The following is a 19,235-nucleotide window of genomic DNA, read 5'->3' on the forward strand; positions in this document are numbered from 1 at the left end:
TTCACCAGTGACGTACACTCATCAGTTGCCAGCAATCATACTGCATAGCATAGCAAGCAGCCACCAAAAGTCAATGGCTTCTCACAGTAAACACTGAATGTGTCCTCACCATCTGGCTCAGCTGAGCACTTCTGCTCAGAGTGGGGCTGGCAGGGCTCATCCTTGTGCCTGCTGTCAGTGCCTGGTCAGCCGGAAGGTTTGTCGCTCTTTGCTGGGCTCTCTCACCTGTCTGGGGTGAGTGGGCTGTGCTCCACACCCTCCGGCAGGCTGAGCTGGGCACGTTCTCATCATGAACGCAGATCATAAAAAGACAAAGTGGAAACACATGGGTACCGGTTAAACCTCTGCACTGGTGAGGTTGCTGACATCCCACTTGGCCAAAGCAGGAACTAGAAGTTATAGGGCAAAAGCATGTACACAGAGAGGGGATTGAAAAAAAAAATCAGGCTATTAGTGCCAACCAGTCACTCAGAGTTGAACTTAAATACTGGAAGTCTCAAGTACAGGGCAGTTAAAGGTGAGGTTTTCTGGTTGCAGGAGTAGCAGGGAGGTGGGGTCCAGGGGCTGCTGTGTGACTCCTGAGGAGGCTCCAGGGAGTAGAGGGAGTTCCCCTGCCCCCCACTCTCCTTGTACAGATAGGAAGCAGAGGCACTGATGGGCCTGCCCAAGTCAGGAATAGAGATGAGACCTCACTTGCAGAATCCGTGCCTGAGCTGAGTGCAGGGCCCCAGAGCCTGGATGCAGCCTCACCCCTGCTCTCTTGGCCACTTTTTTTTTTTTTTTTTTTATCAGTCCTCCCAGAGCTGCAGTTCCGGCCGCCAGCATGTCCGCCTGCAGAGTGACTCCAGCAGCAGCACACAGGTGACCTTCGGAGGCCCCCCCCTCACCGCCCCCCCCCCCCCCCCCCCCGTCCTTCCCTCCCCACTCCACCCACACATTCCCTCCAGCTTGGAGTAAAGGGAATGGACGCTAGTCATCTACAGGTCTCACTTATGGTTTATTTGTTTTAGCTTTTTTTTAAATTTTTTTATTTTTTTATTCTGATAGACATAGAGAGAGAGAAAGGCAGAGATACAGGCAGAGGGAGAAGCAGGCTCCATGCCAGGAGCCTGACGCGGGACTCGATCCTGGGACTCAGGCAGGCGCTAAACCGCTGAGCCACCCAGGGATCCTCTGTTTTAGCTTTTTCTACAAGCATTAAAACTGGAGTTTTTGGTTACATAAGTAATACATGAATCTCTTCTCCTTGTAAAAAAATTAAAATCTCGGGGATCCCTGGGTGGCTCAGTGGTTTGGCGCCTGTCTTTGGCCCAGGGCGCAATCCTGGAGTCCCGGGATCGAGTCCCATGTCAGGCTCCCTGCATGGAGCCTGCTTCTCCCTCTGCCTGTCTCTCTGCCTCTCCTCTCTCTATATATATGTCTATCATGAATGAATGAATGAATGAATAAATAAATAAATCTTACCAAAAAATTAAAATCTTGCAGAGAAAGCTGTTTGACTTTGACCATTCCTAATCCCTACTTGCCCTCCCTAGACATATCATCATTTGGCTATGTGTCCTTCCAGATGCTTTTGTTTGTCTGTACATACACAGAACTATATATGCAATAAGTAAAGGATATACTGCAGTGTTTGGTAATTTTTGAACATTTCTACATAAATGCTATCATATGTGTTGTTCCACAGCTTTCCATATTATGCAATGAAATGTTAACTCATCTCACTCAATATTAAAAAAGCAAAGCCCCCAAAATACACATACTCTGTCACCTTTTGTATAAAAAGAGGAAATATGAATATTAACATATTATTTTGAAAAACAATGAATGAATAATTCCGAAACAAATCAGAATGGTTACCTACAGGGAAATGGGGAGGGCACAGGAGAAGAATCTACGTTTCCCTGAATATCCCTTGTTTTCTGGTTCCGACTTTGGAGTTAAGTACATTTTTAAATTTTTTACGATTTAAAACAAATTGAGAAGAAAAATTTAAAACTCAAAAACATGATTTTAACAGCAAATCAAATGGGTGACACAAACAGACAGAGAAGAAATATTTCATGTCACCTTGGAACGTGGTCTTATACTATATCCCTGATGGAATATGACCTATGAATATAAAGAACGACAAGTAAGTCTTTGAGATGTATCCTGGAGGCTTTTTTTTTTTTAGTTTTATTTATTTATTCATGAGAGAGAGGCAGAGACACAGGCAGAGGGAGAAGCAGGCTCCATGCAGGAAGCCTGATGTAGGACTCAATCCCTGGACTCCAGGATCACGCCCTGGGCTGAAGGCAGCGCTAAACCGCTGAGTCACCCAGGGATCCCCTATCCTGGAGGCTTTTGCACAATGTTGTATATACATCTCACTACTTTTGAAAGTAGTTCTGTAATAACCAACCACATGGATAGAATATGCTTTTTTAGCTGTTTCCTATATTATTAACCAATTTTTTACTTAAAAAATTATGTGTATATGATTTTGTGAGATGAAAGGTATGCTCCCTGCTGCTTCAATTCCCTAGTACTCCCTCCTTAGGCAATTTCAATGCTTCCTTATTTCTGGATTATTCTGTGTGTTTCCTTGCAATAGACCATTTTTTAATTTTTCACAACGGAAGCATATATTATACCTGGTTCCACTCCCCACTCTTTTTCCTGGATGTATAGTGTTCTGCATGCATGTTCCATAATGGAACCAGTCTGCTGCTGATGGATATTTAGGATGCTGCTGGAAGGAGTGCCATAATGGACATCCTAGTCTCTGTTTTTCTGCACCTTGTCTTCAGGTGTTTGAGTCTGTGGATGAAGTGGAACAAGTGGAAGCAGAAGGCAGGTTGGAGGAGAAACAGCCCAAGATCCCCAATGGGAACCTGGTGAATGGCACCTGTTCTCCAGACTCTGGCCATCCTTCTTCCCACAACTTCTCCTCGGGCCTCTCGGAGCACTCAGAGCCCAGCCTAAGCACAGAGGACAGTGTCATGGATGCCCAGCGGAATGCCCCCCTGGCTCTTCGACCTGGGGACAGCAGCGTGGATGACGGGCAGAGCAGTGAGGCCACCACCTCCCGGGACGAGGCCCCCCGTGAGGAGCTGGCCGTGCAGGACAGCCTGGAGAGTGATCTCCTTGCCAATGAGAGCATGGATGAGTTCATGTCCCTCACTGGCAGCATGGACGTGGCCCTGCCCGAAAAGGAGGGGGCCGCCATGGAGGGCTGGGGGGGCAGCGAGGCAGAGAAGCACAGCCAGGTGGACAGTGGGGACAATCTCTCAGAAGAGCCCGAGATGGAAAGTCTCTTCCCTGCCCTGGCTTCTCTGGCCGTGGCCACTTCTGCCAACAATGAGGCGTCCCCTGTGTCTTCCAGCGGCGTCACCTACTCTGTAAGTTACCAGGATTCCCCTCCACTCAATTTTCTTCCCAAACAGCTGTGGGAGGGTGGGTGTGTCCCATGAGCCTCAGTTCCCCAGAATGACCTCTGGTCTGTCACATCTTCCTCAGCACAGGGGTTGCCCTGGAGAAGCCGATTTGGGAAGGAAGACGGTAACTATACTGTACTAACCTAAAGAACACAGGCTTTGGAGTTCTAACCATCCTGGGTTCAATACCAGCTGAGGCACATCACTTTGTCTTTCTGAGCCTCAGTTTCTCTACCAGTTGAGTACCTTCCCTCCTGAGCTGTTCTCTGTATTAGTGAGTCCAGTCCCCCATGCCTAATGTGCAGTGAACTGTCAGTCAATCAGGTCCAGCATCTTTTAAATACTTAAGTTTCCTTTCTTGCCAAAAAGTCTAAACCAAAGGATGTCAGTTGAATGGGATGTTTGCTGAGCCAGGCAATGGTGTATCCATTTTCCTTTAAAGAACTTATTATTTCTAAGATATACATGCCCATAGTTTAAAGAGTCAGACAAGGCTGAATAGGAAACCAGAAGTGCCTCCACCTGCTCCCATGGAGCTCTCCCCCAGAGGCAGTAGCAGTTACTTATTATGCCCAAATTATATTTTTAAGATTTTGTTTATTTATTCATGAAAGACATACAGAGAAAGGCAGAGACATAGGAGGAAGGAGAAGCAGGCTCCCTATAGGGAGCCCAATGCGGAACTTGATCCCAGGGCCCTGAGATCATGACCTGAGCTCAAGGCAGATGCTCAACCACTGAGCCACCCAGGTGCCCCTTCTGCCCAAATTATATGGTGTTTACCCCCTGTCTGTAAAGAACAGTATGTAAAGTATGTGAATAACATACTTGTGTTGCTACTTCTTGATCTTTATTGTCTTTTTCTTTAATCCCAGACATTCCACATCCACACCCTCACCACACAGTGACACCTTCCCAGCCCCATCCATCCACTACAGTTATAATAACTTTAGTTAAATGACTCTTTAGTGTTCACAGTAGTATAACAACATAATGTATATACCATGTAGGAAGATGCATTTATTTTTTTTCTTTCCTGTACAAAAATTTTGTTTTCTCCACGTGCATCTTCATTTCCTTGTCTGTTTTCTTTTCCTGCGTTTGCTTCATATGAATCATCATTTCACTTCCCCATCCTCCAAGGTGTGCCAGTTTTCTAAATCTCTGCTGAAACATTCAGACACATCAGGTTTTCTGTTCATTTTGTGTGTCTCAAGAAGTATCTCTGGGGTCTTCTCCAGTCTGCTGCTCCCGATGGAGAGCTGTCGTCTTGGATTTTTCTCTGCCTTCACATAGAATTTATTTTTGCTTTTGGATGATCCAGCTGCATGAGCTGTAAACCTGATCTGAGGCCTTTAATTATCCAGGGAGCTGTATTTTACACTTCATTTGACACCTCTGTTCAAGACAGGCAGTGGTCCTCGGGACCCCAAATGTTAGTTTTTCTTCCAGGGCTCCCTTACTGGGGATGAGGCTCTTTGGGGGTCCACCTTAATGCAGGAAAGTCTCTTACTAGATTCCTTACCTTGGTGGAGAAGGACCCCAAAACCATTCAATCAAAGCTTACATTTTGCCAATTTGGGAGCTTCCTTCATGACAAAAGCCAGATTTGATATTTTCTTGCTTTTGTGGGTTAATTTTTAGCCTTGAAATGCTCCTTATTGGGCAGCCCCAGTGGTGCAGCGGTTTAGCGCCGCCTGCAGCCTAGGGCGTGATCCTGGAGACCCTGGATAGAGTCCCACATCAGGCTCTCTGCATGGAGCCTGCTTCTCCCTCTGCCTGTGTCTCTGCCTCTCTCTCTCTCTCTCTGTCCCTGTGAAGAAATAAATAAATAATCTTTAAAAAATGCTCCTTATTTTTCTCGCATATCATTGCACCTTTTCATCAGGTGAGGTCAAGGCAGCAAGTCCAGCATATGGCCAGAACCAGACTCCTAATCGTTTCCTCCATTCTTCCAGTCCGGTGTTCAGCAGGGAACAGGGAGGACCTCCAGCTAGTTATAACCCTCATCCACTCAGCGGGGATAATTAGTCTGTGCACCTTAGAGAATTGTTTTGTTTCATAAAAGGGAGAAAAACAAAAAAAAACTTTCATCATACAAAGTGAAAAGGTACTTTCTCAGGAAACAACAGAAATGAAATCAAAGACCTACCTGGCTCAGGGAGAGGATGTGGGCTTTTCGGTGGCAGCTGGAGAGGGTGAGGAGGAGGGAAAACCTCTGGAATCTGACCTCTAGGAGGAGTTGGGGTATAATTGTTTTTTCCTTCCCCTCCTGGGGGCCTGCAGCCAGAGCTCCTGGACCTGTACACGGTGAACCTGCACCGCATCGAGAAGGACGTCCAGAGGTGTGACCGCAACTATTGGTACTTCACGCCCGCCAACCTGGAGAAGCTGCGCAACATCATGTGCAGGTGGCTGGGGTGGGGAGTAGGGGGATCTGTAGGGGCATGGGAGGTGGTGGCAGAGGCGAGGGCTACAGGGAGCCCCCTGCCTCTACAGCTGGCACCTTGCCAATCTGGCACGTATTCCAGCCCACACTGACAATAAGATAACAATCAGAGCAATGATAATAACAGCATTTATTAAGCACTTACTTACTGTATATCGGGTACTCTCTCCTGAGCCCTTTACTAACACTGTTTCACCTATTCCTCATAGTAAGCCTGTGGGGTAAGTATTACCCCCTTCTACAGGTGAGGAAATGGAGGTTGAGGGCTACCACGGTGGTCAAGTCCCCCAGCGGGGCAGTTACCTGAGCAGGAACTCATACTCACATCTCTCGGGCTCTAGAATATGTGCTTTATTTCCTTAAGCCAAGACCTGGAACTTCCTATTACTTTTCACTACATGCTAAATATTTTATTTCTTAAAATATGAAAGTAACTCAAGCTTATTAAAAACCTAAATCAACCGGCGAAACCAGAAGTTCATAAGGTCTAAAGAGAAACTGTTTCCTTCTCCAGTCATAATTCCCCTCACGAGAAGAAACTACTGCTAACAATTTAGTGAATATCTTCCCTAGCTAGCTAGCTATGTTTAAAATATGTGTGAAATCACAGAATAGATAGTATATTATATATCACATGAGTACATACATATTTTAATGTTTTTTTAAAAAAATTTACCTATATGGGATGAATACTATATTTTTGTACAGCTTGCTTTATACGCTTAATAATGCATCCTGGACATTTCTCGATGCTATTCTAACTGAGAGCTTCACAAATTACTAGTATAGCCCACAGGCCAAATCCAAGCCACCACTTATTTTTGTAAATAAAGTTTTATCAGAACTCATCCATGTGCTTTTGTTTGCATAGTATCTATGATTGCTTCTGCAGAATTGAGTACAGAGAACATAAGGTGTATAAAGCTGAAAGTAATTATTACCTGGACTTCTCAGGACAGGTTTGCCAACTCTTGCTCTAACTCATTTTTAACAAGTACTATATTCTATCTTACAGTCTCCTCTAGCAGTCATTGACCCCCAAATTGGAGTTGAGGAGATACAAATATAATGAACTTTAATATAGTATGCTACATTAGAATGAAGAGGTACTGGAGGTGAAGGAAACATAGACTGACTTTTGCTGGGTTATAACCTTGGGAGAAATCATGGAAGGCCTCACAGAGGTGGTGACATTGAAGATGGCCTTTGGCAAAATTAGGAGAGACTCAAGACAGCACTTAAAATATGCATACCTGGTGGTGAGGCCATCTGGGCTCAAATCCTGTCTCTGCCACTTATTATTAGGTGTATGACTCTATGCGTGTCACTTTTATCTGTGGGCTCAGTCTCCTCATCTGTGAAATGGGATATAATAATACCTTTCTCATATGATTGAGAATTTCATGGTACAATACATGTTTAGTGGCTGAGTATACAATAAATGCTCAGTAAATATTATTATTATTAAGGGGGCAAATGGGAACTCCAGGCACAGAACTGGCAAAGCACAGGGGCATGAATGTGTGCCAGAGAAGAGGAAGTGCCAGGAAGTGATGATGGGACTGTGAAGATGGATAGGGAGGAGACACTGAATGCCTTGTACCCTTAGTGAAGGAGTTTGCACATTGTTTTGTCATGTAGTGGGAAGCCTGTGAACAAGTGGTGGACTCTTTGAGTTGGGCTTTAGGAAGGCCATTGTGGTGGCTGAGAATACGATGTTCGAAGAGAGTGAGACTGGGGAAAGGCATGCAGCAGGGAGCTGAAGGAGTGAGTAATTCAGGTGAGGGCAGGGGGACTGTGTAGGGAGGAGGGAGAGAATTGGGTTGGAGAGACGGGTCATGATCGCCATCCTTAGGCCCCTTGTCTCTCTCTTATAGCTACATCTGGCAGCACATTGAGATCGGCTATGTCCAGGGCATGTGTGACCTCCTAGCTCCATTGCTGGTCATCCTGGATGATGGTGAGTATGTCCTCCCCACTCCAGGGCCAGAGGTACAATTTTCTTACTACTACATAGGAAGGATGTTAACCTCACTTTGTGACTCCATGGAATGGGTCAGTACAGGTGCTCAGAGGACCTGTTGGTGAACATAACAAGGTCCTGGTGAAATAAAACATCTTATTTTTCCACATTAGCCAGGCCTAACACTTTTACTGCCAGGTGCCCAACACCCAGCCAGGCCTTTGCTAGCCACAGATTGTACAAATGTGAATGGAAACAAAGGAAAACCCAGGGTCAGATGTCTTCACTGGTGAATTCTACCAAACAATTATTTACAAATTCTTCAAAAAGAATAGGAGGGAATACTTTCCAACTCACTCTATAAGACCATTCCTTATATGAGGGCCCACTGGTACCTTGGTACTAATACTAGACAAAGACATCACAAGAAAAAAAAAACTACAAACTGGTGTCCTTTATGAATATAGAGACAAAAATCCTGAGACACCTGGGTGGCTCAGTGGTTGAGCATTTACCTTTTGCTTAGATTGTGATCTCGGGGTCCTGGGATCAAGTCCTGCATCGAGCTCCCCACAGGGAGCCTGCTTCTCCCTCTGCCTGTGTCTCTGCCTCTCTCTGTGTCTCTCATGAATAAATAAATAAAATCTTTAAAAAAAATAAAGAGAAAAATCCTTAGCCAAACAGTGAATTGAATCCAGCAAGATCTAAGAAGGACTATTTACCATGACCCCATAGAATTTATCCCAGGAACACAGGCTGGTTCAATGAATGAAAATGAATCAGTGTAATTCACCATATTAATAGAATAAAGGATAAAAATAACACAGTTGTCTTAGTTGACAAGGAAATGGCATTTGACCAAATCTGACACCCTTCCATATTAAAAACACTCAACAAACTAGGAATAGAAGGAAACTTCCTAAACATAAAAGGTACGTAAGAAAAAACTACAACTAGTTCATACTCAAGGTGAAAGACTGATTGCTGTCCTCCTAAGATCAGAAGTAAGGTAAGGATGTCCACTTTTGCTACAAAAAAGGTTCTAGACAGGACAATTAGGGAAACAAAAGAAACAAAAGGTAGCCATACTGGAAAGGAGATAAAACTGTCTATTGCAGATGATGTGATTTTTGTATATAGTAATCCTAAGGAATAAGAAAAAAAAGTATTAGAGGAGCCACCTGGGTGGCTCAGTCTGTTAAGTGTCTGACTCCTGATTTCAACTCAGGTCATGATGTCAGGGTTGTGAAAGCGAGCTTCGTGTTGGGCTCCACACTAGGGATGGAGCCTGCTTGATTTTCTCTCCCTCTTTCGCTGCCACTCCCCCTCTAAAAAAATACTGGAACTAATAAAAAAAAGTTCAGCAAGGTTGCAAGATACAAGATGTATATACAAAAGTCAGTTGTATTTCTTTAGGAAGGCAATCCCATTTGTAATAGCATCTAAAAGAAGATTTATATTAATTTAAGAGAGGAAGTGAAAGATTTGCTGGTTCAGTTCTAGACCACTGTGATAAGTGAAGATCTCAATAAAGTGAGTCAAATGAATTTTTAGATTTCCCAGTGCATATACAAATTATATTTATACTATACTATAGTTTATTAAGTGTGCAGTAGCACAGTTCGAAAATAACGTACATACCTTAATTTAAAAATATTTTATTGCTAAAAAATTACGAACAATCATCTGAGCTTCCAGCAAGTCATAATCACTGGTTAAAGGTCACTGCAACAAATACAATGATAATGAAAATGTTTGAAACATTGCAAGAATTACCAAAATGTGACAGAGACACGAGGTGAGCAAATGCTGTTGGAAAAATGACATCAGTAGACTTGCTTGATGCAGGGTTGCCACAAACCTTCAATTTGTAAAAAATGCAGTATTAGAAAAGTGTGATAAATCAAGGCATGCCTGTATACCAAGACTGTAAAATATTGTTTAAAAAATTAAAGATCTAGGGCACCTGGGTGGCTCAGTGGTTGGGCATCTGCCTTCAGCTCAGGGCATGACCTGGGGTCTTGGGATCGAGTTCTGCATCAGGCTCCTTGTAAGGAGCCTACTTCTCCCTCCTATGTCTCTGCCTCTCTCTGTATGTCTCTCATGAATAAAGAAAGAAAATATTTTTAAAAATTAAAAAATTAAACATCTAAATAAATGGAAAGACACCTCATGTTTATGGACCAGAAGACTTAGTAGTGTTAAGATGGCAATACTCTCCAAATTGAGCTAGATTCAGTGTGATCCTGTCAACATCCCAGATGCATTTTTTTTTTTGTACGAATGGGCAAGCAGATGATAAAACTCATTTGATAATGCAAGGGATGAAAATCAATTTTGAAAAAGAAGATGTTAGAGGACATACAGTTCCCAATTTCAAAACCTACTAGAATATTATAGTAATCAATAGAGTGTGATACTTTGACAAGGATAGACCTTGTAGATGAGTAAAATAAAATTGGAAGTCCAGAAAGAAGCATTTCTGGTACATTTATGTCAGTTGATTTTGACAAGGGTGCCAAGACATTTCAGCTCAGTGAGGAAAGAAGAGTCTTTTCAACATATGATGTTGAAACAACCAAATATCCACATGTACAAAATTGAAGTCAAACTCCTACTTCATACTATATAAAAACTACTAACTCAAAATGGATCATGGACCTAAATATAAGAGTAAAAACTGTAAGATTATTAGAAAAAAACAGGCATACATCTTTGTGACCTTGGGTGTAAAGCAGCGATTTCTTAGTTATGATACCAAAAGAATATAGTGGAATAATTAAAAATAAATTGGACTGGGGACACCCAGGTGGCTCAGTGGTTGACCATCTGCCTTTGGCTCAGGGTGGCATCCCGAAGTCCCAGGATCAAGTTCTACATCGGGCTCCCTGCATGGAGCCCTCTTCTCCCTCTGTCTATGTCTCTGCCTATCTCTGTGTGTCTCTCATGAATAAATAAATAAATTTTTAAAAAAAGAAATAAATAAATTGGACTTAACAAAATAAAAACTATTGTGCTTTAAAGGACACCAGATGTTAGAAGAGGGAGAAAAAGGTACCATTTTCAAACAAATTTTTCTAAATGCTGGCTGAAACAATATGAAACTGGTTTCTTTACTGCAGGACTTCTCAGAGCCTTTAATTTCTCAATATATGTAGTCCCTCTCTAGCATTTCCCAGTTATTGGACCCTTTCTTTGCATAATTCTTTGCCTGTTAGCACCCTTCCAGTATTGACAATTGCCATTTTAATTCAGTGGTTCCCAGACTTCAGAATCCCATGAACTGTTAGAATTTCGAAAAAGAAAAAAGTTTGGGACCAACGAAACATCATCAACTTTTTATTAGAGTAAATTGGGATCTTTTAAAAGACTATCTGGGGGCTTCTGGCTGGCTGAGTTGGTGAAGCATCTGACTCTTTGTTTCAGCTTGGGTCATGATCTCAGGGTTGTGAAATCAAGCCCCGAGTTGGGCTCCACACTCAATGAGGAGTCTGCTTGAGATTCTCTTCCTCTCTCTCCCTCTGCCCCTCCCCTGCTCTCTAAAATAAGTAAATAAATCTTTAAACAAAAATAAAAAGAACGTCTGGTGTCAGCATCATCTCTTAAAAGAAAGGCCATTTCAGCCCCTCGCAGGTGGGAAGTACTTAATGACTGCAGAGCTCTCTCTGAAGTGGGATACACTGATGCTCCCTCCTCTGCATGTTTCTCCTCTGGCTGTGGACTTCAGGAACCGGCTCCAGGCCTTTGACCTTGGGATCACCTTGGGAGCTCGGGTTCCTTGGGCACTGGCAGAGGTGACTGTTTCTTCTGTGCTCTTTCCCCAGAGGCCCTTGCCTTCAGCTGCTTCACGGAGCTCATGAAGAGGATGAACCAGAACTTCCCCCATGGAGGCGCCATGGACACACACTTTGCCAACATGAGGTCACTGATCCAGGTATGACCAGTCCTTTTCAATAATATACCTTCTTCCGCTTCAGCCTAATGGACCTCAAATCAACGTAACAGCCATGCTTAACCTAACTCAACTCAATTCAGTTCATTTTAACTCAGATCAGCTCCACTGGATTCATTCTCACTGAGCATTTATTCAGTCCAGGCACTGTAGCTACAGTAATAAACAAAATATGGCTCTCGCCCTTAAAAAGATGCTTGCTTGTACTGATCCTTTCCCTCAAAATAACATTTGGGTATATTTCTCACACACACAACTTTTTTGAGCTATAATTCACATACCATGCAATTGACCCTTTTTAAATATACAATCCAATGGTTTCTAGAATAATCTCAGTGGTGAAACCATCACTAATTTCAGAACCTTTTCAGCACCCAAAAAGAAACCCCTGTAACCACGGTAACATAATTTCCTCTCCCTAGCTCCTGGCAACCATTAATCTACTTTCTTTCTCCATCGGTTTACCTATTCTGGACATTTCATAGAAATGCAGTAACATAACTTCTGTGTCTGGCTTCTCTCACTTAGCATCATGTTTTCAAAGTGCCTCAACATTGTAGTGCGTGTCAATAGGCCATTCCTTTTTCTTGCCAAATGATGTTCCATTGGATGGCTCTGCCACATTTTGTTTATCCAGTCATTCATTGATGGACATTTGGGTTGTTTCTACCCTTGGGCTGTTGGGAATTGTGCACTGTGAACATTCGTGTACAGGTTTTTATGTGGCCATCCATTTTCTTTTCTCCTAGTGATATACTTAGGAGTGATATTACAGCTGCACCACATTACATTCCCACCAGCCACATACAGGGGTTCCAGTTTCTCCCCGGCCTCACTAACACCTTGTTGTCTGCCATTTTGACCCTTATCGTCCTGGTGGGTGTGGAGTGGTATCTCATCATGGTTTTGATTTGCATTTTCCTGACTAATCATGCCGAACATCTCTTATGTGCTTTATGGTTATTTGCATATCTTCTCTGGGGACACAACTGGGTTGACCTGAACTGGGTCAATTTTCACTTCAAATCTTTGGCCCATTGTTTAACTCTACCTGGTCTAAGGGGTTGAATGGCATCCAGTCTGAAGGTGGACCACCCTTTATTCAGCGGACCCCTCTGGTGCAGCCTCCTGCCGGGAGGCTGATGCCAACCTTTTCTCCCTTGTGCAGATTCTGGACTCAGAGCTCTTTGAGCTGATGCATCAGAATGGGGACTACACTCACTTCTACTTCTGCTACCGCTGGTTCCTGCTGGATTTCAAGCGAGGTATTGACTTCAAACCAGGGACTTGTTCCCAGACTCTTTGCAGTAGAATCTCAGGGGAAGAAAGGTGCCATGGAGGCAAGCTGGGAGTGTTGGAGCGAAGCTGGAAGAAGAGAGTAACACCCATCTGTCGAGTTCTGTTGACTCACCTGCCCTATTTTGTAACAACACTACGCAGTAGGTGTTGTCATGGTTCCTATTTTACAGATGAGGAAATTTAGGCCAAGAATTCAATTCAGGGATGTAACCAGTAGAGACAGGATCTTAGGCCACCTCTGTCCACCTCCTAAGTCCAGTTAGTTCCTACCTGTTCTGTTATGCTGCTTATCAGAGGCAAGGCACCCCTTGTCCTGTGCAGCATGGTGCCCATGTGACTTAGAAATGGGGTATAGCACTGCACACTGGTATTGTGCAAAATGAGGGTGATGCTGATAAGAGTTTCTACCCTGCAGGGAGGTGTTTACTAAATGCCAGGCAGTGCACTGAGCCATTTCTATGTACTTTCTCTTCAAGCCTCACCCTGCTTACAGAGGAGGAGAGGAAGAGGCTGGTGTCAGGGAAGTAACTAGCCCAAGGTCACCTTGCCAGTAAGCGGTGGGACTGGATTCGGACTGAGTTTATTGAGTACAGGAAGCCGTCTCTCCACCACCGCTCTCTCTAGTTTCTTGGCTAGCCCCAGTGGCAGCCGCCAGCTCTGCCTGTGTGCAGAGGCCAGGGGATACCCCCATGGGTGCTAAAGGAGTTGTTAGGTACAGGGAGAAGGGGGAACACCGGTCAAGGAGCAGAGCAGGGATAGGTCAGTGTAAATTAAAGCTCACCATGCTCAGTTTCTCCCCTACAGAAGCTGGAAACTTAGAACCCCGCTAGTCTGCACTGACAGTTGGGGAAACTGAGGCTTCTGATGGTCAAATGGCAAGTCCAGGCCTCCTGCCTCCTGACCTGAGCTCTGTCTGTTGTCCGCTGCATGAGGGCAGAAGTACAGGGCACAGCTGGCCTGGGATTTTCCCAGAGGGAGGGCAACACTGTGAGCTCTGTGGCTGACCCTCTCCCCATGCATGTGCGTGCTGGGTGTCTTGGCAGAACTCGTCTACGATGACGTCTTCTCTGTCTGGGAGACCATCTGGGCAGCCAAGCACGTCTCGTCCGCCCACTATGTCCTGTTCATTGCACTGGCTCTGGTCGAGGTCTACCGTGACATCATCTTGGAGAACAATATGGATTTCACGGACATCATCAAATTCTTTAACGGTACCTGCATGACCAGAGTGTCATCGGTGGGGTGCGGGCTTCTGACAGGCCCCGTCCTGGGGCCTCAGAGGGTGGGAGATGTGTTGAGATTGACACATAGTAAAGGGGATATACAGAGGTTCCATCTGCTTCTTGTGTCTATTTCCAAATGGATGAGCTGACATCTTGTAACACAGAGAATGAATTTTTCTCAGGAATCTAGCAGAAGGAGCATGGGTGTTGAAATGAGGCTCACGGGTAAACCTGCCTCTGCCACTAACCAGCTGTGCCCATGGATAAGTCACCCCTCCTCTTTCTAAGTGTCACTTCCTCATCTGTCAAATGGGGTAAAAGTGTCTGCTTTGAAGGGCTGATATGCACAAAAGCAGCCGCAAGGAGGCATTTGAAATGGTGTGAGAAAGGCACAGCCTTTGAAGTCAAACAGGTATGGATTCTGATCTCAGCCACTTGGGAGCTATGTGACCTTGGGCAAGTGACTGCATGTCTATGGGCTTCAGGTTCCTTGGGGATAGAATGATACTAACACCTCCCTCACAGAGATATTGGAACAATTAAATGAGACAACATGGATAAAGCCTACACGTGATACCCACCCAGCTCATAGGAGGGGCCCTGTAGCTGGAAGCTCTTGCTACTATTATCACTATTTAAAATTTTAGAAAACTAAAGATAATTTTGAAAAAAGCAAAAGAAGAAAAAGAAAAGCTGCCTTTGACTTTACCCCAGAAACCTTTTTTTAAAGATTTTATTTTTTAAGTAATCTCTACACCCAGCGTGAGACTGGAACTCACAACTCCAAGATCAAGAGTCTCACACTGTCTCAACTGAGCCTGCCAGGCACCTCAGAAACATTATTTTTTTTAAATCTTTTTATTTTGAAATAAGTGTAAATTTAGAGAGAAGTTGCAGAGATAGTACAAAGAGTTCTTGATACCCTCCACTCAGCCACCCCTAATGTCTCTATGTTACCTGGTCCTAGAACATTTGTCATGACTAAGAAGTAAACATTGGTACGTTACTCTTAACTAAACTACAGACTTTGATTTTGCCTCTTTTTAAAGATCTTTTTATTATTTGGGAGAGAGAGGAAGAGGACATAAGCAGGGAAAGGGGCAGAGGGAGTGAAAGAAGCAGACTCTCCATTGAGCAGGGAGCTGGATGCTGGACTCGATCCCAGGACCCCAAGATCATGACCTGAGCCAAAGGCAGATGCGTAACCAACAGAACCACCCAGGCACCCTTTGCATGGTTTTTAAGCGATGCCCTTTTTCTGCTCTAGCATCCAACCCAAGAAACCACATGGCATTTACCGGGTTCATTGAAAAAACTTTTTCCCATATCATCTTTTCCACAGTCAAAAGAAAATAATATTTTTATTTCATTCTTAGATAAGTACAGTGATTAATGGGATTATGTACCTGTTGGCTTTGTACAGCTTCCCAAACCTTGGAACCAGATTGTACACCATCACCTTCACTTATTTCCTGTTCCACAGTGATTTTCATGTGGCTTTTGCTTTTTTCTCAATCTTGGTTTTTCAATTGCTTGCAGAAAAACCTAGCATTGCAAAGATATAAAGTCATTGATAGGAATGCAGTGCAATTTGTGACCTCCCTGGCACCATACTGGTTTGTGGGGTGTTGGACAGATGTGGAATATTATTTTGTCTCCCTCACAATCTCCGTGAGTTCCCAGTGGCATCCTGGGGTACCTTGGTAGCTAGTTTGGGAATCATGGTCTTAGTGCATTTTTCCTCCAATAAATGATTTCTTTATGATAAACATCTGGTTTAGGATTATTCTGCTTTAAAGATCTGATCAGGGGTGCCTAGGTGGCTCAATCGGTTAAGTGTCTGCCTTCAGCTCAGGTCATGATCTCAGGGTCCTGGGATAGAGCCCCAAGTTGGGCTCCGTGCTCAGCGGGGAGTCTGCCTCTCCCTCTCCTGCTCTCCCTGCTTGTGCTCTGTCTCTGTCTCTCTCAAAAGAATAAATCTTAAGAAAAAAGATGCAATCATTTTATGTAGCTCTTAATAAAATTACTTTTACTTTCTCCTTTCCCCTTCCATATCCTTTAGTACCTTTTAACATTTGGCTGTGTGCCCAGCATTGCTTTCTTTAAAAAAAAAAAAAAAAAAAAAGATTTTATTTGTTCATAAGAAACACATACACACAGAGGGAGAGAGAGAGAGAGAGAGAGAGAGAGAGGCAGAGGGAGAAGCAGGCTCCATGCAAGGAGCCGGATGTGGGACTGGATCCCGGGTCTCCAGGATCACACCCTGGGCTGAAGGAGGCGCTAAACTGCTGAGCCACCCGGGCTGCCCTCAGCATTGCTTTCTTAAGAGGTCCCCAGTCGTGGTATTTATATAAAGGGGCTGGGAAGACCTAACTTTTTGTAGGTGAACCCACATCCTCTTGTTTGATCTCACAGCAGCCTTGTGAAACAGATACTGTTGTCATCCCCATTTTCCAGATGAGGAGACCAGGGTCCAAAGTGGCAGGACTTCTCCACAGTCTCTGCTTCCAGCGCTGCTCTGGGGATGATGCCAGATGATGATGGTGGGAATGCCCCAGCGCTCCCCTGCCCCTATCAAATCTGAGACTGAGGCTTGCGGATGGACACAGCAGGAGGCTCATAAGATCTTGCCTTCTGCTCTTTCAGAAATGGCCGAGCGACACAACACCAAACACATCCTGAAGCTGGCCCGGGACCTCGTGTACAAGGTGCAGACACTGATCGAGAACAAGTGAGGGCCTGCTCACCTGGGCAATGTCAACCGAGCCACCACCCACCCATCCATCCTGCTTTTCCTCCCGGCCACCCCGGGAGCGAGGTCCTGGTGTCTGTTCATAAGCATGGACTTCTGTGCTAAGAGAACTACCCCAACTTTGGCCACCAGGCAGGTGGGGTCAGGGGGTTGCCCCTTTGGTTCAGCCTTACGTTTTCCTGTTTGACCATACGTTTTCCTGTTTGACCAAAGATTGTCCAAGTCTGGGATTTCTCCCTTGTTGGAATTGGGGTGTGTCAGTGGATGGAGGGAACATTTTCATGAGTGGCCTCCAGAATGGTTGCCTCTCTCTTGTTCTGTCCCAATCCCTCCAAACTGTTTTGTCAGCTGAGACTTAGGGGAGGGAGGTTTTCTGGGGGGGGGGAATTGGTGTAGGAGAGGCCTGTGGGGCTTACCTCTGTACTCTGAGAAGGGCGTTTGGAGATGTTCCAGAACATGGCTGGAAGGCTGGCTTGGAGCAGTTTCTGCACCCTGGTACCATTGACATTTGGTCTGGGTAATTCTTATTTGAGAGGGGCTATGTGTTGTAGGATGTTGAGCAGCATACCTGGCCTCTACCCGCCAGATGCCAGTAACACCCCCTCCCCAACCCAGTTGAGACAACCCAAAACATTTCCAGATATTGCCAAATATCCCCATTTGAGAACCACTAGCATAGAGGCGGGGCTACAAATATATCTCTCTCCCCACTTTTTCTTTACTGCTTATGTCCTAAGACTTCCTCCTGTTCAGAAAAGGCACAAGGGAGTCCACATCCCTCTTGGGGTCTAGATTCCATTTGTTGTATTCTCTCATTTTTTTCTCCTCCACCTGACCCCAGGAGAGATTTCTTTTCTTCTTTTCAAGAGAGGCCTCCCCTTGGAAGGGCAATGGAGCATGAGAAATGTCTATAGGTGTGAGACAGCTTGAGGATCCTCTTGGTCCTGCCCAGGCACCTCCCACCCCAGGCCGGGCAGAGGGCATGTCCCCTTCTTTGGCTCCTAGGGAAGACCTCACCTCTCCTGCACATTGAGGCTGGTGCTCCAGAAGCTTGGAAGGTGTGTGTTGGTAAAGGCCACTTCTAGAGTGTCCTTCTGATAGAGCAATCCTGCCAATTCTCTTCTGAAGAATGCACGGGAATCGAGAGAAACAGAGTCAGATTGGAATGCTCATCCCCAGCATGGCAGGTAGGGTTTTGGCAAGGTTGGAGACTCAAAGCACATCAAAGTGTTCATAGAAAGGATTCATTAGTCCTCAGTCCTGAGCAAACCAGGAGGGAGAGGAATCCCTGCCCGTGGGCTTGTGAGGGCTCTTCCCTTGGCCCTAGTGCCTTTGCTGCATCCAACCCTCCTAGTCCCTGACATGGGGCCTCTTGAGCAGGACGGACCTAAATGACCCTTGCCTCCAAGGAGTGTGCTCCGTGACAGTTGTATCTCCTCGCTGTGGTCCGTCACCTTCCCAAGATGGGGGGAAAATGTGCGAAAGGCCCCTCCAGATCAAAATTTACCCAGCTGCTCTGCTATTCCTTACAGAGGACATTATTCTAGCAAGATCCGGGTCGTAGACCTTCTGATTCTTATTTATTTTTTTGACAGAGTAGTCACAAAGTACAGCACACAATCCCTTCTCCACCTTCTCTCTCATGGTGTTCCAGAGAAGTGTCCATGGTTGTGATTTGGAACAATTCCTATTTATTCAGCTTAATTGTGCTTATTTTGGTCCCCGTATATTGCGTGCATCCTTGTGTCCTGGAATCGAGTGTGTGGGAGTCGTTCTGTCTGTGGAATGCCTTCCTCCTTTTCTCAGTGTTGCCAACATATCTTGTAACTGTTTACTGAAGAGTTGTGTCTATATATGGAGAAAAAATATATAAACAGAGAAATGTGTGAATATGGGTTATTTTTCATTTCTACATTTCAGGAATTTTTTTAATATGAAGGAAGGAAATGTTTGGTTTTAAAGACTGTGTCCTCCCAACCCCACCCCAGTGACCTAGACCCAGAGGGGGACAAAGTCTCATTATAGCTGCCTGGTCTTTCCCCAGGAGGTTTAAGGCAAGTCAAATACTTCTCACTCCCTCGTGTCAGTTAGCTATCAGCATGCGTCACGCTGCATGACAAACCACCCCACAACTTAGTGGCCTCACACTGCCATTTACTTAGCTTATGATTCTCTGGG

At 44.8% G+C, this 19,235-nt stretch overlaps 1 protein-coding gene across 5 annotated transcripts in view; it reads left to right on the forward strand.

Annotated features, from left to right (window-relative positions):
* The window catches only part of SGSM1 (small G protein signaling modulator 1), an 80,279-nt gene extending 61,332 nt beyond the window's left edge, over positions 1 to 18,947 (forward strand). For 4 of the 5 annotated variants that reach the window (XM_072802979.1, XM_072802983.1, XM_072802981.1 and 1 more), the window contains 8 exons: positions 793 to 861; positions 2,793 to 3,383; positions 5,706 to 5,830; positions 7,746 to 7,828; positions 11,656 to 11,765; positions 12,952 to 13,048; positions 14,126 to 14,293; positions 16,952 to 18,947. In XM_072802979.1, coding sequence (XP_072659080.1) covers positions 793 to 861; positions 2,793 to 3,383; positions 5,706 to 5,830; positions 7,746 to 7,828; positions 11,656 to 11,765; positions 12,952 to 13,048; positions 14,126 to 14,293; positions 16,952 to 17,040 — 1,332 coding nt within the window. In that variant the 3' untranslated portion in view covers positions 17,041 to 18,947. Of the gene's footprint in view, positions 1 to 792; positions 862 to 2,792; positions 3,384 to 3,501; positions 3,620 to 5,705; positions 5,831 to 7,745; positions 7,829 to 11,655; positions 11,766 to 12,951; positions 13,049 to 14,125; positions 14,294 to 16,951 lie in introns of those variants that run through there. The other variant, XM_072802984.1, reaches the window with a different exon arrangement.
* Positions 18,948 to 19,235: the final 288 nt, after the last annotated feature.

The sequence above is a fragment of the Canis lupus genome, chromosome 27 (genome assembly GCF_048164855.1).
Source record: "Canis lupus baileyi chromosome 27, mCanLup2.hap1, whole genome shotgun sequence".
NCBI classification, from domain to species: domain Eukaryota; kingdom Metazoa; phylum Chordata; class Mammalia; order Carnivora; family Canidae; genus Canis; species Canis lupus.